At 44.0% G+C, this 24,973-nt stretch overlaps 1 protein-coding gene across 2 annotated transcripts; it reads left to right on the top strand.

Moving 5' to 3' along the window:
- Positions 1 to 311: 311 nt before the first annotated feature.
- On the top strand, positions 312 to 24,494 carry LOC129343844 (cytochrome P450 2J2-like). Of its 2 annotated transcripts, XM_055000223.1 has the most exons (9): positions 312 to 536; positions 1,992 to 2,154; positions 3,111 to 3,263; positions 3,481 to 3,641; positions 5,821 to 5,994; positions 8,263 to 8,401; positions 10,430 to 10,617; positions 21,719 to 21,860; positions 24,003 to 24,494. In XM_055000223.1, the coding sequence occupies exons 1-9, from the start codon at positions 378 to 380 to the stop codon at positions 24,188 to 24,190; spliced, it is 1,467 nt and encodes a 488-aa protein (XP_054856198.1). In that variant the 5' UTR covers positions 312 to 377; the 3' UTR covers positions 24,191 to 24,494. The 2 variants fall into 2 exon arrangements, with proteins under 2 accessions (XP_054856198.1, XP_054856200.1); XM_055000225.1 differs by lacking the exon at positions 3,111 to 3,263.
- Positions 24,495 to 24,973: the final 479 nt, after the last annotated feature.

Below are 24,973 nucleotides of genomic sequence, written 5' to 3'. Positions count from 1 at the left end.
TCCTATGAAAGCATGGCCAGATTGTGAGCTGCATCTAGGGTTCTGTTACATTCTTAGCTCAATTGATCACCCTGTACCTGTCTCGCCCCTCCTTTCCCATGTAACTTTCAGATTTAATTGCACAGTTGATCCTGTGTTATTCTAAGGGCATATTTTATCCTTGCGTAACAAAGTTAATAAAAAATATGAGTACTAGATAAACAAAATGATTGGACTGGATAAACAAAATGAATCTTGATTAGGAAGCCACCCTTGTCCCGTACAAAGTGCATCCTTTCAAGCATACAAAGAAATATTGTGTTTGTTGAATTAGGCCATCTGTTGTAGTTGCCAGGAATAAATGTTCCCGTTGCCCACAGTATTCCCTTCCTTTCACCATGGAAATTTTCAGCTGGTTGCTGCTGATTTCCTTCATATTGTACCTTTTCTGGAAGACTGTCCGTCCCAAGAAATTCCCCCCAGGACCAAAGCGTCTACCATTCCTTGGAAACTTGTTCCAGATCAACATCCGCAATCCCCTGAAAGACCTTGATAAGGTTGGTCCCTTTTCTATTACCTTTAAATCCACAGAAGAGATAAAAGAAAGAGGAGACAGAGATGGGAAGGGGAAGAAGATTTATTGTAATATTTCAATCAGACATCTACATAGATGTCCCTGGAAGGCACTGGAGTCAAATATTTGTGTGACATTAAATATTTATTTTATAGTGGGCCTAGAAAAAGTTACCTTAAATTAATTGCAGTCTTAGCCGTAAGAGTGACTTACAGTTTGTTCTAGCTGCAGTGATTAGATTACTTATTTGCTAATGTTCCATAACTGAATGAATTTTGAAGGTTTGGGATGCATGCTAATTGTGAATTTTTCATCCCTGCTGTTTCTAGCCAATCCCACCTCACCAGGATATTGCTTCAGCTCTGTGCAATTCCAACCAATTCTTTCCCCCCGCAGTTTGTTTCCTATGTTTCTCCTGTGAAATAAAGGCATTTTTCATTTTTCTACTTCTGCATCAATAAATCAGCATTACCCATGACGTGAAGATGTGTCTCTGCACAGAAAGTAGAGTTTTCACATGTCACTCCTGCAACCCCTTCTGACTCCTGGAAATCTTACCATTATCACAATTCCTCATCTCCTCTGGTGTCCTGCATTTTCCTCCCCCTCCCCTGGTTACAGCAACTTAGCAACCTCCTTCCAGAGAGTATAAGCAATTTTTAAAATTATGGGTATTGGGAGGAATTAGCTAGCTTCTCCCTCTGTCCCTTCACAGACTGCAGGTCCAGCATTCATAGGGTGCAAGCAAAAAAATTTGGTTAGGGTGCCACCAGGAAAGAGATAGAACACCAAACAAACAGCAAACGCTTTGGCTTCTATAGAATTTTATTGGGGAGATCCTTTTGGAGGCCAGGGGGAACATCTGCTAAGTCTGTTGTTTGGAAGATAGTGTGGGGGGAGGCTGTGGGATTATGTGTTGCACTCACTGCTACCCGGCTGTGGTGGAAGTTGCTTCAGGCTGCCATGGGCAGGGCAGTCCTCCTACTCCCAAGCCAGAGCCCAATAAAGATCAGTGGTGGCAGGGACAGGTGAAGGGTGGGTAGAGATAGAAGGGGAGGTTCTCTCTCGTGAGCCAGGACCCCCTTACTGCTGTTGAGAAAAGCATTCTGATTGCATTGGCACAGTCTTCAAGAGGGAGACAGAGAGCAACAGTATTTGAGATTATTTTCGTGCATTCCTTCTAATCACACAGAGAAGCGCGCTAACCAGCATCCAAGACCATGGGGAACATGCATTGGTAAACTTGTGCTCAGACAAGAAAACGGTATTGATTGTAAACTTTCAGGGGCAGGGGGTGGGCTTGACTGTGTACCAGAAGAAGCAGATATTTCACAATCTCATTCTTGATGCCTGCTGCTACATTTCAGAGTCATGATAGTGAGTTGTTCTAGAGGCTCTTCAAATGCCACCGTACTAATCTATAGCCGTTTCCTTTCAGTATGCACAGAAATATGGTCCCATCTTCAGTTTGTATGCGGGAGGAAAACCTTTTGTCTTTGTTCAGGGATTTTCATTGGTGAAAGAGGTCCTACTCACGAAAGGAATGGAATTTGCTGGAAGACCAGAAAATCCTTTTGTAGAGGCGGTCAATAATAGGAAAGGTACCTGAAGAGGTTTTCCAAGTTTGCGTTTCCCCTGATTTGTTCGTTTCTCTGCTTGTCTTTGTAAAAGACTAATGTCAGTTGTGGATTCATGAAAACATTTCTTTCCATGCCGTTATGCCTCATGAGCCCCAAGTCAAAACTCACCTTTGAAGGCTTTTCCAGATATTTATTTTATCATGCTTTTATTCAGGGCTTTTTTTTGTGGGAAAAGAGGTTGTGGAACTCAGGACCACACAATGACGTCACTTTGGGTCAGCTGGAGCAAGGGGGTAGTTTTTTAAATCGCCCTCAGCAAAAATGGTCACATGGCCGGTGGCCCCACCCCTGATCTCCAGACAGAGGGGAGTTTAGATTGCCCTCCACGCCACTCCAGCAGTGTTTGTGCAATCAATCTAAACTCCCCTCTGTCTGGAGATCAGGGGCGGGGCCACTGGCCATGTGACCATTTTCAAGAGGTGTCAGAACTCCATTCCACTGCGTTTTCGCTGAAAAGAAGCCCTGCTTTTATTACAGCACTCAAGAGGAACATATTGCTTATCAAGCCTATTTCACTTTGGAATGCTGTGAAGAATATAGTTTTTTTAATGCCACAATGATCTATTGGCTAGTGCTTGTGAGATTGCTTAATATGTCAGTGCACAAGCAATGTTTCTACACACAGTCTGCAAGTTGGGGATTCCTACCAGAGGTTAGCTTCATGAGGACATACTCATGCCATTGTGTTTTACTCTCCAACATACACAGATTGCAGAAGCTATGGCCGTATGTACAAATATGTGTATGCTGTGATTCTATGAAAGCATCGATGCTGTACGAATGCAAGACTGGCTATACAATTTTGCTTCCTGAAAATCTGGAACTGTTTATCTAAGAAATAGGCTAAAATAAAGTATGGAAATGAGATTTCTTCTGCTTTATACCCATTTTCAATTTTCACTCTTATCTTACTGCAGGGATAATTTTAGCACCTTATGGGCAAGCGTGGAAAGAGCAAAGAAGATTTATGCTGGTGGGTCTTAGAAATTTTGGGTTGGGTAAAAAATCCATGGAGGAAAAGATCTCGGATGAGGCCGCTTACTTGATGCAAATATTTGAGGAAAATATGAGTGAGTTAACACAAGGTGATAGCTTGCTGATGGGTGGGACCCCCAACTATGTCACTTCTGTGAAGGGAGGAAGTAGGGTTGGCCAAGTCCATATTCAGCTTCCTGGCCAATTCAAGAGATACCCAAAAGCTGGGGGCAGTGATGGAGGAGGGGCCCCTCTGGTGTTTGTGCAATCAATAATATAAACTACCCTTTTGTTGCTCACTTAATTCCACAGGTGTGCCATTTGACCCCTGTGATTTCATTGAGAGCGCAGTGGCAAACATCATTTCCACCACTGTATTTGGGAAGCGTTTTAATTATGACGATAAGTCACTGAGAAATGTGTTGGACCTGTTCCATGAGAATACTACAGCGATTATAGGACCTTGGGCACAGGTACCTAACTTACAGGACTACGGAAAAATGTGCTTTTGGATGTTTCTCACCAGATATTTCTCAGGAGCAGGTAGCATATTTTGCTTGATAGCACTCTGTGAATTACACATGCGCAATGCATGGAATGTCTCTTTGCAACTTAAAAAAAATATTATTTTTACAAATTGAAACTAACTTACTTTTAATCACCCTGCTATTATTCACTGGCTTGCTGTGACAGAACCCTAAGATGTAATATGACTCAAGAGTGCCACTTAGAACCTCTGGATTCTTGGACCCCTGATCATAGATCCGGAGGAGTTAGCCGTATTCGTCTGTAGTTGCAAAATAGTAAAAAAGTCCAGTAGTACCTTTAAGACTAACCAACTTTATTGTAGCATAAGCATTCAAGAACCACATGCATCTGACAAAGAGAGCTGTGGTTCTCGAAAGGTTAAGCTACAATAAAGTTGGTTAGTCTTAAAGGTGCTACTGGACTCTTTACTATTTTGGATCCCTGAGGCTTACTTGAGAATAACGCTTTATACTCCATTTCACATTGGGGCTGGCTGGCCAAGTTAATTCTTTTTTGACAAGGGGCAACGGTCTTGGGCCAGATTCCCTTTTCGTCATGTTAGTGCAGACCCATAAAAATGGCGGGACCATCCTCTAATAATTCTATGATGGGTAGAAATAGTCTCTGACATCAGAGATGGAGCTTTGCTTGGGATTGGTTAGATTTGCTAATCAATCTCACTGACGAGGCTGGCTTAGGTCAGATTCCATGGCCCATAACTATCTGGGAGCTCTGGACTTTTTTTGTCCCCACTTCGAAGCATCTGGAGACCCTAAGACAAGTGGGCCAGGGGTTAAGGAGGACTCCTCCACTACCTTGGTACAAGGAATTATGTACATGCTCTCAGGAACCTTCTACCATTTAGGTAAAGTGTGCTTAGCTGAGTTAGCTCAACATTATTGTTTTGTTTGACAGACTGTGTGCTGTGTGATGGTGTGCTTTTCTCTGGATTTTGTATTTTTCCTTCCTACCCCTTTTGAATCCACCCACCCTTTCCTCTCTCTTTTTTCTATAATAAACCTTCTTCCTATAAATGTATTTTTGGCTTCCTTGGTACAATACATTTCCCTGGGATATTTCTCTGACTCTCTTCCCTACGGGCCAGACCGTTTGGGCACTAACTAGTTTGTTACATTTTTTTTCAAGGTTTCCACCCTTTTCCTTTGTTATTTTGCTAGGGCTGTGCTAGAAGGGCCCCTTCCCAGCGGATCAGTCTAGCTATTCTCAGTTTGTTCCCAGCAAGGAAATCCACTTTCCCCCATTTCCTAACCATAACACTTGTTTACTTCATTTTCCACTCCCCTTTCTGGCAAATCACAACATTTTAAAAACAATGCAAGAAATATATAACAATGCAGTAGAACTAGATGAAGAAGATGATGAATTCTGCAATAATAAAATACAATGTGATAATGTAGTAACAGGACTGGATCAAGGGGGGACAGGGGGGGTAGTCTGCCCCCAGTGCCACCAGGGAGGAGCGCCGGGAGCAGCTGCCAGCTGCCAGAGGGCGCAGGCAGCAGCGCGGGCAACCTTGCAGCCCCCTGCGCTGCTTTCGCCTGCCCCGCAGGACAGGGGGCGGCCGGCTTGCCGTGCACCCCCTGTCCTGCAGGGCAGGCAAAAGGCAGCATGGGGGCTGTGGGGCCGCCCATGCCATTCGCCTGCCCCGCAGGACAGGGGCCGGCCAGCCGCCCCTTGTCCTGCGGGGCAGCCGAATGGCGCGGGTGGCCACGCTGCCTTTTGCCTGCCCTGCAGGGCAGGGGGTGCGTGGCAAGCCGGCCACCCCCTGTCCTGCGGGGCAGGCGAAAGCAGTGCGGGGGGCTGCGAGGCCGCTCGTGCCATTTGCCTGTGGGGAGGTTCGCCTGTGGGCAGCTTCCCAGCCCCGCACACTGTCCCCGCCATTCCACCCTGCGTGATGACGTCACCAAAGTGACGCGCGAGGTGGTCATTTTACAGATTTGTAAAATGAATTTTTGCTGTTTACTTTAATTGCATTCCACACTCTGAAATTTTTGTTTCAGCTTGCAATACATGGTGGCTGCTGGAATCTTGCTCAGCCATCAAGATCATAGGAAGACAAGTTGCTTAATTAATTCAATAATTGGTTCTTCTGCTTGCCCGCAGCTTTATAATGCAGTGCCATTTGTGCGGAGGCTTCCTCTTCCACACCAAAATTTATTCAAGGCTGCAGAGAAGGTCATTGCGTTCTTTTCAAAAGAAGTCGAAGAGCACAGGGCAACGCTTATTCCCGGAGACCACCGAGACATAACTGATGCCTATTTGGAAGAAATACAGAAGGTACCCAATGTCTCTCACCCTGATTTGGCAAGCCATGTTTTCTTCCTGCATAAACTTAGAAAATGCTCCCAAGTGTTTTTTTTTTTAAATTCACCACATTTTTGTCTTTACTGAACAATAGCAAAATTTAGGATTGACTAAAAAAAAGAAAATTCAAGTAACAGCTTATTGAATTTTGAGTTTGATAAGTTCCAGAGTGGATTTTGATATCATTTTCGTTTTCAGAAATACATGAGTAAATACAAAAACGTGAGAATTCCCTCTGCCACCTTATTTAAAGTTTATTTTTTTAAATTCATGCTTATGGATCACAGATTTTTCATTTCATTTAGAATCCACATGCCATGTTCTGTCTAATTTTGAATATACACTTGTGTGCCCGAATGCTAGATCTAGGGGAACTTTGGAGTACTTGACAATAACCAAAAGCTTGGCTAGATGGAGAAGGGCCTCTGTAAGCACAGAAAATGCTGTTGGTTCAGCTCCCACTTGACATTGTCCACATGAAGATGTCCCAAGAATGGTTGGAGGGTTGCTCAAAGTGCGCAAGTAGACATCCTTTTTATTTAAAACACACAACTGCAATATAGTTGCTATCACAGGACTTAATGACTACATGTGAATTATCCTTCGTCTCACACACATACAAGTGGGAGACCTGCCAGGACTCTCAGCAGCCATCTCATTTCCCCCCATCTCTCTCTCTCCCTGCTTCATCTTTCTCTACCTCTGGCAGCTCCCCTGTTATGTATTCGTCAAGCCGCTAGCTCAAATAAGGGTACTGAAGCCTGCACTATCATTGGTTGTGTTTTGCTGGTAGCAGCCAATCAGGGCAGCACGATAAAGACCAATCACTGAGCTGTAAATAAGTTATAATGTATATAGTTTATGCAAATGAAGGGTTGATGCAAATGAAGATAGTTGGGGCGTGGTTTGGGAATGAAAGTTGTGAATATATGTGCGGCTTGCCACCTAGGTTTTCAGTGATGTTCTGGTCGAATAAAGAGCTTGTTGAATCACTCAGTGTCTGAACCCGCTATTTAACATCCCCGTAGCTTTTCCCCTTTCCCTGTTTTCTTCTCTCTCTCCCACCCACCTTTATCTCCTCTCCAGCCTTTTGCTTTCATTCCTTCCCTCCCTTTGGCAGCCTCACTTGTTTTCTTCTCTCCCACCCACTTAACTACCTTTTTTTGTTCCTCCCTTCAGCTTTACACTCTGGTGCCTAGTTCAGAATTGAATTTAATGACATATACATGGAAACACACTCACTGAACCATCGGTCTTGATCTTGGATCAGGTTTTACCTGTTTGGTGTTCTCTAGTTGGTAAATAAAACAGGAAGCTTTTTTTCCTGGTTGTGTAACAATACTTTATTAACATTATTACCCAGAGGATTCTAAAAATAACCATTGAGCTTACTCTTCTGCAGGATAATCACGCACCCTTCACTAACTCTCTGTTCAGTTCCCACACATTTCTTAAATAAATCTGAACCTCACAAAAGATTATTTTTTGTACATTATTTCCCAATCCTGCAGTACACCAGTCCTCTTAGAAGCGTCTAAGCGAGATTCCAATGTTTCTCAAAAATACGTTTAGCTGTTAAGAAGTATAAAACTGTATCAGGATAAATGGAAGTTGTGGCATATTTTGCATACTCTAAAAGGATTACTTCCGGTCCAGTGGCATATGGGAAAGTATTTAAGAAAAAATTAATTTGGAACATTATTGAAAAATCTTGTCACTCTTATTGAACTTCACCACACCTGGGCCGTTTCCACACGGCTTACCTTCCCTTGGAACGATCCGGAACATTGCGCAAAAAATGCGGAAGATCGCATTTTCTTGCGTGAGATTTGCGCTACATCGCACAAATCTTGTGTGAGAAAATGCAATCTTCCGTGTTCTTTGCATGATGTTCTGGGTCGTTCTGAGGGAAGGTAAGCCGTTTGGAAATGACCCTGTATAAAATCATTATTATCGTTGTGTGTGAACTGGCCCATGAGTTGAAGGGGTCAAGCTTAGCTGAATTGCCACTAGGCAAGTGAGGTAAGAAATGATGTGTCCCTCCCCCCAAGACTGAACAGAATAATTAGGATACGGACAGAACATGGAGTCCTGGTTACTATGTAAATGAGAAATACTCATTCAATTACTTTACTACGGGTTGAGACCTTCCCAACTCAAACGGCTACATTATTCAGGTCTTTTCTATTTAGCTGTATATTTGACTATGAAATACTGCTTTCAAATTTCCTTTTTTAAAAGCCAGAGAATAAAGGATCAAGTTTTGAAGAGGAGTACATGACTTTAACAATGATTGAAATGTTCATTGCGGGAGTAGAAACGACTGCAACAACGCTTGGGTGGGGTTTGTTGTACATGATGGCTTTCCCAGAGGTTCAAGGTATGTCTGTGTCAAAGAACAGGGCTGGCACTATCAGATATATGAGCATCGGAGCTGCCTAGGGTGTCAGATTTAAGAAGTGCTAAATTAGATGGAAATGAATGTCTGTCCTTTCTTTTAACAAAAATCAAGATGTTATTGTCTAGTCATTAATGTAGCAGGTATTGAATTGGAGGCAGGCTTACTAGCATCCCCACAATACACCTTGAGAGCCTGGGCTAAGAGGGGAACTACACAAGGTGCTCGGCATGTGTTCTTCATGTGTTGGTTTCCCGCAGGAGTCATTTCCTAGGAAAGGAACTGCAGGAACTCATTAGCATAACTCATTAGCATATCCCATTAGCATATGCCACACACCCTGACATCACCAGAAGTTTTTCAGAAGGCAACATCCACCCCTCAGGCCCCTTTCCCCCAAAATTTCCAGGTATTTCCTTAAAGCAGAATGAACTCAAAGCAGTTTACCCTCCTCTGGAGAGCCAGCCCTGCTTGCATGCACGCACGCACTCACTCACTCACTCACTCACTCACTTTCTCTCACAAGTCACAAATGAAAATAAAGCAGCAGAGCAGAATGAATTCAAAGCAGCTTATGTTCCTTTGGAGCTCAGCCCCACTCGGCTTGCACTCACTCTGCTGCCTGCTGCTAAAGACAAGGACAGCCACGAGGAAAAGGGATCATGTGGGCGGGACCAAAACCCACGTGACCTCTTTTCAGATCTACCGGAACACCGTTCCGGCATGTTCCGTCTCCAAATGAGCCCTGGTTTCCCGCAAGATTCTATATGAAATGTAGTGAGAAAGAACAGCAGCTCAGTGTGATTCTCCGCCAGGGAAAAGAGGGAGAGAATCCCTCCCATCGCTCCAGGACCATAGTGAGGAGGGCAGCCCAGGAAGGCAGCAGCCAGCCCACCCACATGCCCACCTCACCATGCGGCAGTGGCACCCAGCACTCCCTCCTCCTCCCACCTTAGTCAGGAGCGTTTGCAGCCACCACCTCCTGTTTGGGGACTGAGCAAATGCCGTGCATTCTCCATTGCCTCCCTAAGACCGAGGGCTAGAGCACAGTCTGCTTGACTCCCTCTGGCTGCCACTGGCATGCTCCCTTTCCTCCCCTAAATGCACTCTGTGCTCTGCAAGAAGGAAGCATGCCAGCAGTGGCCAGAGAGAGCTGAGCGCACTGGTTTATGTATTATGTACAATGTGCAAAAATAGTCTTCCTGTGAGTGGAAGATACCTCTGGGATCCATCCTCGATTCAGTTATTTGGTTGGATCCAGCCACTTTTTTCAGGAGAGCATAAGAAGGGCCCTGCTGGATCAGACCAGTGATCCATCGAGTCCAGCATCCTGTCTCACCCAATGGCCAACCAGTTATTGTAGAGGGCCAACAACAGATCTTCCCCAGTGCTGCTTCCTCGCACTGGTATGCAGAGATTTATTGCTTCTGAATATGCAGGTTCCCTTTAGTCATCATGGCTGGTAGCCGCTGTTAGAGCTATCCTCCATGAATCTGTCCAATCACCTGGCTTTCTGCAAATAATGCAAAACTGAATTATTCAAGTGGGCTTTTTACTTAAATAGGAGGGCTGTACTTTAAGGCAATGATCTCAAAAAAGACGCATAAGTTAGAGATATAGGAACTATAGACTTTACTACTATGTAATGTCTGTTGCTGTATGTATGATCCTACTAGATAGTTTCTGTGTTGTTTAATATAGCCGTCTTAGAATTGCCTATGCTGTGTTTTAACATTTATTGGATTCTTGTTAGTTTTAAATCTTTGGACATTTGCATTTACATACCCTATCACATTGTTTATTGAAATGTCTTTGAAACAGACTGTAGTGACCGGCATTGTGTAATCTGCCTTGAGTCTCAGTCAAAAAGGTGGACTATAAATAACATTAATAACAATAACAATAATAATTTTTAAAAGGAACAAACAGAAGAAAATTAAAATGAATGTGGTAGATCCTCAAGCTGCCAGTGAAATGCTATCAATGGTAACTGAAGTCTCTGTTCCTTAGAGAAATGTCACGTGGAAATCAATAATGTTCTTGGAAATAATCCATGCATCCAGTACGAAGATCGGGACAAGCTGCCTTACACAAATGCTGTCATTCATGAAATCCAGCGCTTTGCAAATGTAGTACCCCTAGGAATACCTCATGCCCCTGTCAAAGACATGCAGCTTTTCGGTTATAATATTCCCAAGGTAAAAACTGAAGGGGTATGGCATGGGCTAGGATGTGCCAATCTGCCCATATATGTTTCTCAACAGCGTAAGGAAATACAATGCTGTGACATCAAGGGAGATCATAAAACAACTGCAGCTGGGCTTGGATTGTAGCTTCACAAATGCAGGATCACTGTGTTGATAAATCAGGGCCTCACTATACATTACAAATCCCTCTTGTTGTTGGTAGACAACACGAGGACTTTGCATCACATGTGCCTCCTAGACCCACAGCCACTCTTTTAAGCTTCTTTTACCATTCTGGATCTTATCTCAATGGCTACATTGAAAAAGATAGCTACAATTAAAGTATTACGTGCATTGTCCCAGCAAGAAAAAGGGTAACTAGCCACTTAGTTGAATGGCCTGGTGCCATTGTCAATGGTGACTCAATTACATCATCTCGAATTCTTTTATAATAATCGTATCATTTAACTGACAACAAATAACTAGATTATTCTATCTGTATTGACTTGAATTTTAAAATTCCCCAATATTATTATACTTACTTTCCTTTCTGTAACCAGTCATTGAACATTACAGTTTACCATCTTTATCCAGATAAATCTTTAACCTGCTTTATGTGTGGGTCCAAATGCCCATGGATCTTCACCTTCCATCTCTTGCAGGCAGGGCTTTTTTTCAGCGGGATCTCCCAGGATCTGAGATCCAGCATCTCTGAAAAAAGATCACATGACTGATGGCTCCGCCCACAGCACCCAAAGACCCATGGGCCGTCTCCTCGGGTGGAGCTTCCCTGGCCTCTTCCCCAGCCTTTCCCTCCCTCCCTCCCTCCCTCCCTTTTTCTTTCTTTCCTTGCTTCCTTCTCTCTTTCCTTCCCTCCCTCTTTCCATGTCTTTTCTTCTTCCCTTTTTTCCTGCTGTGCTGCCACAAGGTCACTTCTGGAAGTGATGTCACTTCCCAGAAGTGATGTCATCACGTGTTTCCAGCAGCACATGCGTATTTTGCGCGCCCACATGTGATAATAGAGAGATCTACCACCTCTTTTCCCAGGAAAAAAGCCCTGCTTGCAGGAACTAAGCACTTTCTGACACAGGGGGACTCTTGATGAAGTAGAAAGATGGAGAAAGGAAAACATAAGAAGGACAAATTAACCCTATAATCTGACCGCTGTCCATAACATGGGTGTGGAAGCAGGAATTTAAACTTGCAGGACTCCTTCCACAGATTGAACACGAAATCCCTCAGCACTACCTTCAAAGATCAGAGAGCAGCATTCCTAATTAGAGATGGGCATGAACAACAATATGAACTAAAAAAAGCCATGAACAGCCCAATCAGCTGTTCATGAACAAGGTGTTCCTGAGGCCCCATTCTAAATGAACTCTAATGAACAGGTGGTTGTTGCAAGCCTCATTCATTGCTGTTCATCAAGCCAGACAGTCTGGCACCTGCAATCAATTCCCTTGGCAACTGGAGGCAAGGACTTCCTGGACTCTGTCTGAATGCCTGCGGTTGCCCTGGAAACCCCAATCTAAGCCCAATTTAGCTTGATAGGCAAGTCTTCTTTTCAAGTGTGGAGCTCCAAATTTCTTACAAGGAAGCAAAGGGGAGGGGGGAGGGGGCTCCCAGCTCTGGTTTTGCAGACAGTGAGGGAGAGACAGTTGCTGTTGGCATTTTGAGAGAAAGAGAGAGACAGGGAGAGTGCATTGGAGCTTGAATTTTCTTTGTGTGTGATGGGATAGGAATCTACCTCTTCAAGTTCCAGGGCTGCTGCCAGGCTCTGGGGCCAAGCTATTATTTATTATTGGTACCTCTTCTGCTGCCTGCTCAGGTAAGGTTTCTTGAAGTGGTGCAATAGGGATCTACCCCTTCAGGTTCCAGGCCTTTTGCCAGGCTCTCGGGCCAAGCTATTATTTATTATTGGTACATTTCCTGCTGCCTGCTCAGGTAGGGTTTCTGGGAGTGGTGTGGTAGGGATCTTGATGGCTGGAGGAGAGCCTGCTGGCCCCCACGAACAACGAACAATGTACATGTTCATGATGGGATCATGTTTGTCAGTGTTCGTTGTTCATTGTTCGTGGATGGCAATGAACAATGAACACCATGTTCGGGTTTTTTTCTGTTCGTGCCCATGTCTGTTCCTAATACACATTCCAGAGAACCAGCCCAGACTGTATTGATTTCCACTGAGAGATGTCCAGGAGATTCAAGAAAGCCACATCCTGTTTCTCACCTGGCAAAAATAAACTGTCAGGGTGAACAGGACTGCTTGCATCCCCAAACCAGGTCAGAAGCTCGGTTGAAATGGGTCTAGAAACAGACCTTCCTTCAAGAAGTCATGAAGGGGGGGGGCGTGGCGTCGGCACCGAGAGGAATGGACGCCTAAAGCCAGAGCTCCGGTTCAATTCCACCCCTAAACCCCGATAAACGCATCAAAAACGTTCTACAAAACTTAGTATGAAGGGTAAGCAAGATCTTACTTCAAAGAAACCCAACTCTAAGGCGGTGAAAAATTTGCAGAGCTATTTCCCAGCTTCGCAAGCAGAAGGCACGGAGGGGGAGATAGAGGGAACGAGTGCAAACATGGAGGCCGCGATAGTAAATGCTGAGGCGCGAAAATCTCAGACGGTTTCCTATGATCCAGCACTGAAAGCCTTTCTGCTAGACCTTGAATCGAGCTTTTCTAACAAAATCTCCCACTTGATGGAACCACTATCACAACAATTAACTGATCTTAAGATAGTGATGGACTCCGTGGTCGCTAAGTCGGATCAGGCTCTTACCCAGACTGCGGCTTTAAGGGAGGACGTCCACTCCCTGCAATCAGAACAAGATCGTGTCCACTATAAGATCTTGGACATGGAGATTCAACTGCAGGGTGCTAATTTGAAATTTAGGGGGATAGAGGAAAATGCGGCCGTGGATGCAGACCTTGCCGTTTTTTTGGCGGGCTGGCTGACGACGGAGCTAAAGCTGGAGGAAACCCATGCATTGATTATATTCAAGGCTTATCGAGTGGGCCCCAGAAATCCAGATAAGAGGCGGGGACCTAGAGATGTGGTGGCCGTCTTTGCCGACTGGAGGCTGAGGAAAAAAACGCTTGAGGTGGCGAGGGCGCGAAAATTCCTCTCCTACAATGGAGTGCGAATCAGCGTCTATACAGACCTACCGGCTGAGATTTTGGAGCGACGACGACAACTCCGGCAGATAACAGAGGAACTCAGAAATGCCCAAATAGAATACAGCTGGACCCGGTATTCTGCATTGAGAGTCTCGTTGAAGGGTATACAGCACCTGATCTCTGCTCCCGAGGAAGGCCTCCGGTTTCTACGTGAGCTAGGCATAGAGGTCGCCATGGAGACGGAGGCCAGCTCTCAGAAAAGAAAACGACCGCTGCCCATGTCTCCTCAGAAAAATAATAAAATACCGGTCCGGGACACTTGAAGCTCTGACTGGTAGGACTTATGACTAGAATATGTTGTGTTGGAACGTCCCAATCTTACTTAATTTACTCGCGGGTAGGGGTGGTTGGGGTGGGATTGAAGGGATTGCTTCTTTATTAGCCCCTTACACAAACAGTCCTCCGTTCTGTTTATTTACAGCAACCTCGTTGCAGAGATTTCTCGCGAGGCTGCTGAGGACTGTGTAGCACCTTAGTTTCTATTTCTCTATTGGAGACGGTTGCTTTAGAGAAATATTAGATCTTGTGATAATTATATAAATACACTCTTCAAGTTCTTCCTGGAAAATAAGTAACAAGACGCTGAGTGCTCGTTGTATATAGTTTAGTTACGGTAGTTAAGGCAAGTTAGTGATTTAATATTAAGAGGTGCGCCCCTTGAGTTGATCCACTTCTACATAAAGTAATAAAGAGAAATCTTAATTAATTAATACCTTCTTGATTGGCATATCATATACTCGGAACTCATTGCAGCTTGACCCGACGTTAGTAAGGGGGGGGAGGTAACGAAGCAATCTATACAACAATTACAACTTGCAGTTTTACCCACTGACTATCTGCTTGCTCCTTACTGCATTTTGCAGAGGTAAGGGCAAGAATTCATTAATCATTTATTACAAGTCTGGGGACAGTTGGTTTAAAGGAGTATAAGTAGTGAGTTAATTGAATATATTTACACTTTCAAGCTTTTACCAAAAACTATATTAAAGTGCTGCGTGCTTATTGTATATAACTTTGTTAAGGTAGTTAGGCAAATTAGTGATTTAGTGCTAAGAGGTGCATCCATCAATTCAATCTACTCCTCCATAAGGTAACAAACAGACATCTTAATTAATTGGTTCTTGATTGATTAGCAACTTGTACACTTGGAATTAATTGCAGTTTGATCCGTCCATAATCAGAGAGAGAAGGTAACATAGCAGATTACAAGCAACTTAGTGATTTGGGGTTAAGAGGTACGTCTATTAATTTGGTCTACTCCTACATACGATAACAATAAGAAATCTTAATTAATTAGTACTTACTTGATTGGCTTACCTGGAATTAATTGCAGTTTGATCCATCCATAATCGGAGAGGGGAGGTAGCATAGCAGACTACAAGCTTATCACAACTATCAGTTTTACCCACTGACAGTCTGCTTGCTTCTCACCATACTTTGAAAGGGTAAGGGCGAAAGTCGATTGATTATTTATTGAAACTTACCAACATAGTAGATTAACTTAAGCTTGCTATACATTTCATTGCATTTGTGTTTTGTGATACGATTTCTCTTTCCTTTCTAATGAATTTGTTGCATGATTGCCTTCAAAGTGATGAAATTTGATTGCTTAATTAATTAACATCAGACAGTGATTTATTTACCTGAATCTTATTGCATTTGCGTATTGACCCTTCCTTTGGTGCTTAGATCATTTCAGCCATCTCATTCATATCTATTATAAACTACTGAGGCAAGAGCCCTTACACGACTGCTAGCGATTTCTATACTTGCACCTTTGGTTCTGCAATACTATTACATTCCACTTCAAAGGCCAATTCTGATACTCTACTTTTACCCATTCTATAATGGCCTCACAACCACATGTCCATATTGTCTCGCAAAATGTGAGGGGTTTAAACAACCTGGTGAAGAGAAGGAGAGTTCTGACCAGCCTGGCGAAACTGAATGTAGATGTAGCCCTGATCCAAGAAACACACCTCCATGCATCCTATGAGGCGGAGCTTAAGGCCCCATGGATAAAATTGCAATTCCACGCAAAAGGCTCCTCCAAATCCCGCGGGGTGGCAATCTTACTAGCAAACAGGGTCCAATTTGAACACAAAGCCACCCTACGGGACCCTAGAGGCAGGTTCTTATTTATAAAGGGGCACTTCAATGGACAGTTGCTTACACTGGCATCTGTCTATGCGCCCAACACGCAGCAACTGGAGTTCACGGAAGAAATTCTCCGAAAATTGGAAGCATTCCAGGAGGGATCAGTAATTGTGGGAGGGGACTTCAATTATGTAGCACACCATGACCTAGATAAATCCTCATTTCCCCTCAACAATGCACCTCGGGCGCCAAGAAGACCTAAGAACCCTAATCGTGACACACAGATGCTCACGCTATTTACTCGGTTCCACTTATTGGACATATGGAGGGAGATGAACAAACTGGCCAAAGATTACACATACTACTCCCCACGCCACGACGTATACACCAGGATCGACTATATCCTGGTGTCCCCAGATCTGAGAGACAGAGTGTTACTCTCCAGCATAGGAGACATAAGCTATTCGGATCATGCTTGGGTAACGTGCAAATTGTCCCTAGATAGGCCCTACGAAAGGGAGAGGCATTGGACGTTTCAGAAAAACCTCATACTTAATGAGAACAATGTCCTACAAATTGAACGAGATATCGCCCAATATCTCAAAGATAACCAAACGGGCACGACATCTTCCCAAACGGTGTGGGACGCTCTTAAGGCGGTACTAAGGGGACAACTGATCGCTCTCTCTGCCTCGCTAAATAAGAAGAAAAAACTCCAAAAGCAACTCATAATGGATAAAATCCACCAATTGGAACGCTTACACAAGGATAGAGGCAGCAAAAAAACCTATAAACAGCTGCTCCATGAGCGCAAAGCTCTGGAGTCACTTGAAACGTCCCAAATTCAAAGGAACATCTTATATTTAAAACAAAAGTATTGGAACCACTCTCCTAGGACCCTACGTTATCTGTCCTGGAAGGTCAAGGAGAAGAGAATAAATAGGCACGTCAGACTCATAAAAAACGACAAGGGACAAACGCTCACTAAATCTCCCGATATATTGAATGTATTCACAAAATTTTACACAAATTTATATACTTCATCCAGGCCAGATAAAGTGTCAATTAGAAGCTACCTATCAAACCATAAGAACATTAAAAAATTGACGGAGGAACACAGCCGATTAATGGATACCCCAATCACCGCTACAGAACTGCTGGAATCCATTAAGAAATTAAAGAGCAATAAGGCATCTGGGCCGGATGGCTATCCGGCCGAATTCTATAAAAAATTTGCTTTGGTGTTAACCCCGCCCCTGTTATTGGCCTGTAATGAGGTACATAAATTGGGGACCTTACCTGGAACCTGGGCTGAGGCAGTCATCACCATGATCCCCAAGGAAGGCAAAGACCCCTCTAACCCCGGTTCGTATAGACCGATTTCTTTGCTGAATGTCGATTATAAAATCTTTACCTCATTATATGCACGACGCTTCAATTCTTTCATTGGAAATTATATTTGTACGGATCAGATTGGCTTTATCCCCAATAGGGACATCTCCGACAACATTTATAAGGCATTGAACATTTTGACATTCAGTAGACACAACAAATTACAAACCACATTCCTCTCCTTGGATGTCGAAAAAGCTTTCGACACCCTGGAGGCCCCGTACCTGCAGATGCTCCTTTCCCACATGAAATTCGGCCCCAACTTCCTACAAACAATTAAAGCGATATACGCAGGCCCCAAGGCAAGAATCAAACTTAATGACTTAGCGTCCGATCCCTTCACTCTACACCGAGGCACGCGCCAAGGATGTCCCCTTTCCCCCATCCTTTTCGCCCTCGCGATAGAGCCCTTAGCAGAGGAGATAAGAACCGATGAAAGGATTCGAGGCATTGAAATAGACAAACGTACTTACAAAATATGCTTATTCGCTGATGACATCTTGCTGTTTCTTACGTGCCCACTTGTTTCCCTAAAGGCTCTGGCAATTGTTCTTGCTCACTTTGGGTGTATATCGGGGTTGAGGATAAACCAAGCCAAATCCACCATCCTATCAGTGAATCTCCCAGAGGGGACGTGTAGCGACATAAAACGGCAATTTGAATACCAGTGGGCCAAATCACACCTCCGATATCTGGGCATAAATATCCCTCCCAACCCAGCCCAGCTACTCCAGGTAAACCACGTCCAAAAGATGAAAGAAATTAAACACCTCCTGCTCAAATGGAACAAGCAAAACCTGGCATGGTATGAAAGATACCATTTGATAAAATCCTTCGTCCTCCCAAAATTGACATTTTTGTATAGAACAATTCCGATTGAAATCCCTAGCAAAATTCTGAGCCAATGGCAGGCGGCATTAAACCGATTCTTGTGGCAGAATAAGCGCCCTAGGATTGCCTTCAAAGTTTTGTGCGCCCCTAAAACAGCAGGGGGCTTTAACTACCCAAACATAGGGCTCTATTCTGATGCAGCCAGATTGTCAGACATCCTCCAGATATTACTCCCCTCTGGACACTCTGATTGGATAAACATAGTGGGCACCTTTTCCCAGCCAAAAACGTTGCGAGAAACTTTCTGGTCTACCCCAAGTTTGCGTCCTTCCTCCATATATCAAAATATGTTCCTTGCTGCACTGCTAAAGCTTTGGGACAGACATAAGCGATCCCTTCTTCCGGCCATATCCCGCTTTTCAGTGCTCACATCACATAAGGGCATGCCTCGCCAGCATAATATAACCGCACTGCGCTCCTGGGATGACCTGAGGGACTTGAGGTTGTTGGACATAGCCACCAAGGATGGTATTATAAGCAGAGTAGACTTGAACAACAACCTAGGCAGGGAAGTCCCCTGGTTTTTCTACCTGCAACTGCGATATCTTCTGAACGAATTGAATATAAAAAGCGTAATGACTACACCAACAACTAAATTTGAAGCACTTCTGGACTCCCACTCATTTAACCGTAAAGGTCTCTTGTCAAAACTATACCTCGTCCTGCTTGATTCCAAACCACTAAACACTGAAGCGCTACTCAATAGATGGCAGCAGGACTGTGGGATAGAACTCACACGAGAAGATAGAGAGCATGTTTGGATATCTGCATTGCTTAACTCCCCTGTCATCAATGTGCGCCTCCAAACCTATAAGATTATCCACAGGTGGTACCTCACTCCCCAAAAGCTGGCGAAAATATATCCCAGCAGATCGCCACTCTGCTGGAAAAAATGCGGGGAGCAGGGTACGTTCCTGCACTGCTGGTGGGAGTGTAAAAGTGTTGCTGCCTTCTGGAAGGCGGTTCTCCAGGAAATTTCCCGTATCACGACTTATGTGATACCCCCAAGCCCGGGACTTGTTTTCTTGGATCTTTGGGGAGATCTAGATATTCCTCATCTGCGGAAGGCATTGGTCAGAACTCTCCTAGCAGCTGCAAAGACCGCAATTGCACTCAGGTGGAAATCGAGATTCCCTCCCATTCTTGACATATGGTATAGAGTGGTGTGGGACCACCTTATGATGGAAAAAATAACAGACAGAATTCGAGCATTGCATAACCCCTCCAAACCTACACAATTTTACGCACAATGGTACCCTTTCCTGGAGTTTTTATCTCAGAATGAATGGCTGATCTCTAAGCTACCTCACTACGCGATTATAAACCCCGAAATTTGAACTATGGATTTACTCTGCGACATAATGGATGTGCCTGTACATGATTCCCCCGACGCTGTTGTAATTAGCTTGCTTAACACTGTATTAGACTCCTGTTGATTATGTATAATATTTGCACACTTGATTATTGCCAACTGTTAGTGTTTTGATGTTTATGTATTGTTGTATCTGAACATTGTTATGTATGATGTCACCTTTTTTCTACGCATTTACTGTTGATCTTGTTACTTGTTACACTTTCAATAAAATTTTTTTGAAACTTAAAAAAAAAAAAAAGAAGTCATGAAGTTTCACAGCCACCTCCAGTCCCTTCAGAACTTTGTACAAAAATAGGAGTTTGCAATAGGCCAATGTCTGGTTCTTTAGGAGGGGTCTTAATGAGAGCCTCCTTCAGGGCAATGTAAGAGCAAGAGATGTACCCCCGGTAAAGCAAAGAACAAAAGACAAAGTGGTTAAGCCACAGCCAGGAGGATACAAATAAGTGCTACCAAAAAAATCACTCTGCAGTCAACTTTATAAATTCAATAAAGTGACTAGGTGCTCAAGATCACCGAGAGCTCTTTTGAACGGTAGAATTAAAATGTAATAAACTAAAAATTAAACCTGGGAAAAAATCACCCTGTCCTCTCCCTCTGCCAGATCTGCCCCACGCTATACATTTCCCCCCCTGGAGCCAGAAGATTGCCTGCCAGTCATGCTGTGCTGAGTTTGTGATGTCAGATAATACTGTAATATGTATATGAAATGTAATTTTATTAGTGGACTGTGTGTGTTAAAAAAAAGAAAAGAAAGAAATGCAATAAAGTGCTGAGTGATAATTTCAATAGACAGTTTCCAATATGTCACAACAATAAATAGCATTTACAACCAAGTAATACACAATAAATATCCGTATAATAAATATCACTTATTTAAGATCTATACAAAAATAATACTCTGTTGGTAACGGCCACAGCAATACAAGACATACACCCACCTGAAAGAAAAAGAGAAAAGAGAAATGTTTAATACAACATGACTGTTCATACTACTTACCATATTTTCGAACATCTCCTTGGAGTTTCTTTTGTCAGCTTACTGGAAATAGATTTATAAGGACTTATATAGGTTTTTTTGCTGAGTGTATGTTTTGTATTGCTGTGGCTGTTACGAACAGAGTATTATTTTTGTATAGATCTTATATATGTAATATTTTTGTATGGATCTTACATATGTGATATTTATTATACTGATATTTATTGAGCATTACTTGGTTGTAAATGCTAATAATAATAACAATAACAATAACCACAACATTTGATTTATATACCACCCTTCAGAATGACTTAACACCCACTTAGAGCGGTTTACAAAGTACGTTATTATTATCCCCACAACAAAACACCCTGTGAGGTGGGTGGGGCTGAGAGAGCTAGAAGCTGTTACATATTGGAAACTGTCCATTGAAATTATCACTGAGCACTTTATTATATTTCTTGAGCCCCTCGTCACTTTATTGAATTTATAAAGTTGACTGCAGAGTGAATTTTTGGTAGCATTTATTTGTATCCTCTTTCAGGGCAATGGCAACGACACCCTTCCTCACTGAAGAATTAATGGCCCTGTGGACCCAACAAGACATACCACTATGGTAAAACAGAATAAGCCAAGATGGGTAGGCAGCAAGCATCAGTGTAGGGGGCCACACCTCAACTGAAATTAGTCCAGGAGATTGTAACGTGATCCTTCTGCGTTGTTGGTCATTCTGTTTTGACCTCTCCACTTCTGCCAGCATCTGACAGGCACCCCCCCCCCCCACAACCCCAAGCCCAACCCCTGGTTTTTAAAAGCCACATATTCTCCTTTAAAATACTACTAATAAAGTAGGGAGCTCAAGTTTTAATAGTGAAGCCGAGTGGAGGTTGAAGGGTTAAACAACCTCTCCTTTCCCTGCATGGCCCCGAGGCAAAAGTGAGGCTGCATTAAGCTACAGTTTGCATTTTATAAGCACTTGTTGGCTTGCATACTCTTCTACCCAGGTACAGCTTGGTGTATCTTAAGAAATCTATCCTGAACTTCTCAACAGAATGGGTGTGTATTAAAAATGGGGATTCCAGGTTGTTAAAATCATTGTTTTACATTTTTAATTGTGGAATTGTAGTCAAGTGAGTGTAGCAAAAGTAGTCAAGATAAATACTTGCTGGGTTTTTCCGTGTGACACGGTTGTTTTGTTTTGCAGGACACGATGATTGTGACCAGCCTCATTTCTGTCCATTATGATGAGTCTCAGTGGAAATACCCACGTGAATTTAACCCCTCCAATTTTCTGAACGAGAAGGGAGAATTTGTGAAGCCTGAAGCCTTCCTGGCATTCTCAGCAGGTAAATTTTCTGACTGAGTTTGATGTTTGTCCCAACACTGAATTGGCAGCATCTTCAAAGATGTGACCCTATAATCACAAATTTCACTTAGGGAATACTAGAATCACTAAGACATACCTTTGAAGGTCCGTGTGGAAGTTTGTGGTCATGACTCAGTGAGGCTATTCCAAGATGTGGCAAAGCAGCCCCATGGACCGGCAAGCACTGTTCTGTCTTGCCCTCCGAGGTGTCTCTGCATTAGCAGCTGCCAAAATCCTCCACCTGGCAACAACATGTCATTCTCCTGGCTGACCCTATCCTCAGGGAGGCTTTTCTCTCCTCCTTTTGGTACACTGCTGCCACCACTTGACATGTATAGAGAAATTACTCACTGAGAGGACCAAGGCACCCTATGTCAACTTGTCACTCGAAGGCCCCGCCTCATCTTTGACTCTCCTGCTACCCAAGATCTACTCTACACATAGAGCCAAGCTACAAGTGACAAATTACACTTACCTGGCAAGTGAACAGACTCACACATATTCCTCCCTGTTCACTTGCCATTCACTTGCGCTCCACTTGATCAAGTGGAGCGCAAGTGAATGGCCAGTGAACAGGGAGGAATACACGTGAGTCTGTTCACTTGCCAGGCAAGTGTCATTCGTCACTTGTAGCTTGGCTCATAGACTGCTTACTGGACTTGTGCACCACTGGGAGATTAGCAATTTGCCAACAGACCACCTCCTTCCTCTGTTTCTTGCTTTAAAGAGTATGTTCAAGCAGTGGAAGTCTACATGGTAAAGAGAAGAACTACCAACATTTAGGAGCTAAAAGGCATTTATTAAAATGTTCACACACATCTCAAGTGCCCTGACCTGGATATCCCAGGTGAGCCTGATTTCGTCAGATCTCAGAAGCTAAGCAGGGTCTGCTTTGGTTAGTAATTGCATGGGAGACCTCCAGCGAAAACCAGGGTTGTAGTGACAGGCAATGGCAACCCACCTCTGTTAGTCTCTTGCCATGAGTACCCCTCCAGGGATCACCATAAGTCCACTCTGATTTGAGGGCACTCTCCACCACCACACATATGTCAAGCACCGCAAAGAAAAGTGTAACACACAATTCCTCTGGCCCTCGCTCTATAGGTGCCCTAAGACAGGCTCTTTAACAAAAGATACAACTTTTTATAAACCTTCCATTACTTTGTAGTCCTGGTTCACACTGCAACCCTCCACATGGCAATGGCTGCCATCTGCAGGTGAGAGATCCTCCTGGCTTGATAGAATCAGTCCAAAAGGGACTTTCCCCTCTGTACCAACAGATAAGATGGTCTCTGTTTGCTCTCCCACTGAGACCGGTGTGGAAGGTCAAAGAAGCTTTTCCTGAAGACCCCAGGAAGATCCTTCCTAGCATTAAGCGTCTCTTCATTTTCTAAGAGTCAACTTTCAGGAGAAGGTCTGAGCTGATCACTTCATTGGTGGTGGCCTAGCCAGCCAGCAGCATCTCAAAAGATCTGGCAGGACATGCTTGGAGAGTAATTGAGTTCACCTCCCCTCCTGTCTGTTCTCAGCTAAGAGAAAGGTTTAACACTAGAGGTGGAGATTTTGATACCGTCCAAACCTCCAGTGTGGTGTAGAGCATTGGACTAAGATCTGGAAGACCCAGGTTCGATTCCCTGCTCTGCCATGGATGCTTGTTGGGTGACCTTGGGCCAGTTACACACTCTCAGCCTAACTGAACATACAGGGCTGTTGTGAAGTTAAAATGGAGAAGATAATGATGTAAGCCGCTTTGGTTCCCCATTGGGCAGAAAGGCGGGGCATAAATGAAACAAAGTTCTCTTTGTGAAAGGGTCCATGGGTTCAGCTGGCACAGCACCAGAGAAAAATCTGAATGTCTGAACTAGCCATTAGTGGCTTCCCTTTTAATCTCCTTGCTGTAGCATAGCGGTTAAGCAGTTGGGCTGCAAATCAGCACTCTGCTGGTTTGAATCCCACTACTGCCACGAGCTCAGTAGGTGGCCTTGGGTAAGCCACTCCTCTCAGCAGCCACTCCTCTCCAGCTGCATTGTGGGGATAATGATAACACTAACTTGTTTACCGCTCCGGGTGAGGCACTAATCTGTCTAGAAGAGTGGTATATAAGTGCAGTTTTTTTTTTCAGGTCCAAGGGTTTGCTTAGGAGAGAACTTGGCTCGGATGGAGCTATTCCTCTTCTTTACCCACATTCTGAGAAGATTCCAGGTAGTGTGGCCAGATGAGACAAAGGTGCCAGACCTCACCCCCAACTTTGGAGTCACGCTGTCTCCATCCTGCTTTAAGGTGGCTCTGAAATGCCGTCCGCAACTATGAACAGCACTAACTGGGATTCAGATAATTATGGATATTTGGGCATGAGATACTTGAAGTTTAACAGTAAAGAGTCCAGTAGCACCTTTAAGACTAACAAACTTTATTGTAGCAGAAGCTTTCGAGAACATGCATCTGACGAAGAGAGCTGTAGTTCTCGAAAGCTTATGCTACAATAAAGTTTGTTAGTTTTAAAGGTGCTACTGGACTCTACTATTTTGCTACTACAGACTAACACGGCTAACTCCTCTTGAAGTTTAAGATTCCACTGGAGCATCAGCATTAAAGATTTTGCCACTGTAAACAATTGTGCAGAGAGTTCTTCCTTCCATAGTGTTTCTCCCAATCATTGCTTACTCAGTGATTTGAGTAGGGCTTTTCTGGCAGTCTGGTTAGTGAGTTGAAGAGGAGAGTGTAAAGTATGAGTCTGCTCCCCCCATGCCGCCCCTTCAACCACCCACTCCCACCTCCCTCTTCCCGGGGTAAGGCAGGACTTGCCTCCCCAGGGGTTGGGCATGGTGTGGGGGGGAGCAGACTCATACCCGCCTCTGGCTCTGCTGAGACGCGCCGAGCCGGGGCTTGGTGTGCTTTCTGAGGGGCTGCGAAATTCTCTCTTGTGTGGAAATACTCTCTTGTGTGGGGATTGCACGCACATACTCCAGAGAGGAGAGGCTGCAGCAGCTCTTGAACCCGGCACAATTTGGCTGAGCTTAGCAAGTTGGCTGCATGGAGAGCCAATGGAGAGCTTCTGTGTGTGTGTGTGTGTGTGTGTGTACGCCTCTCTCT

Source organism: Eublepharis macularius, chromosome 16 (assembly GCF_028583425.1).
Source record: "Eublepharis macularius isolate TG4126 chromosome 16, MPM_Emac_v1.0, whole genome shotgun sequence".
NCBI classification, from domain to species: Eukaryota; Metazoa; Chordata; class Lepidosauria; order Squamata; family Eublepharidae; genus Eublepharis; species Eublepharis macularius.
This window is presented reverse-complemented; position numbering and strand designations above follow the sequence as displayed.

Coding starts and splice junctions, on each gene's coding strand:
- LOC129343844 (XM_055000223.1), top strand. CDS start 378: ATGGAAATTTTCAGCTGGTTGCTGCTGATTTCCTTCATATTGTACCTT. Junction 537..1,991: donor CCCTGAAAGACCTTGATAAG/GTTGGTCCCTTT, acceptor GTTTCCTTTCAG/TATGCACAGAAATATGGTCC. Junction 3,264..3,480: donor AATATTTGAGGAAAATATGA/GTGAGTTAACAC, acceptor TTAATTCCACAG/GTGTGCCATTTGACCCCTGT.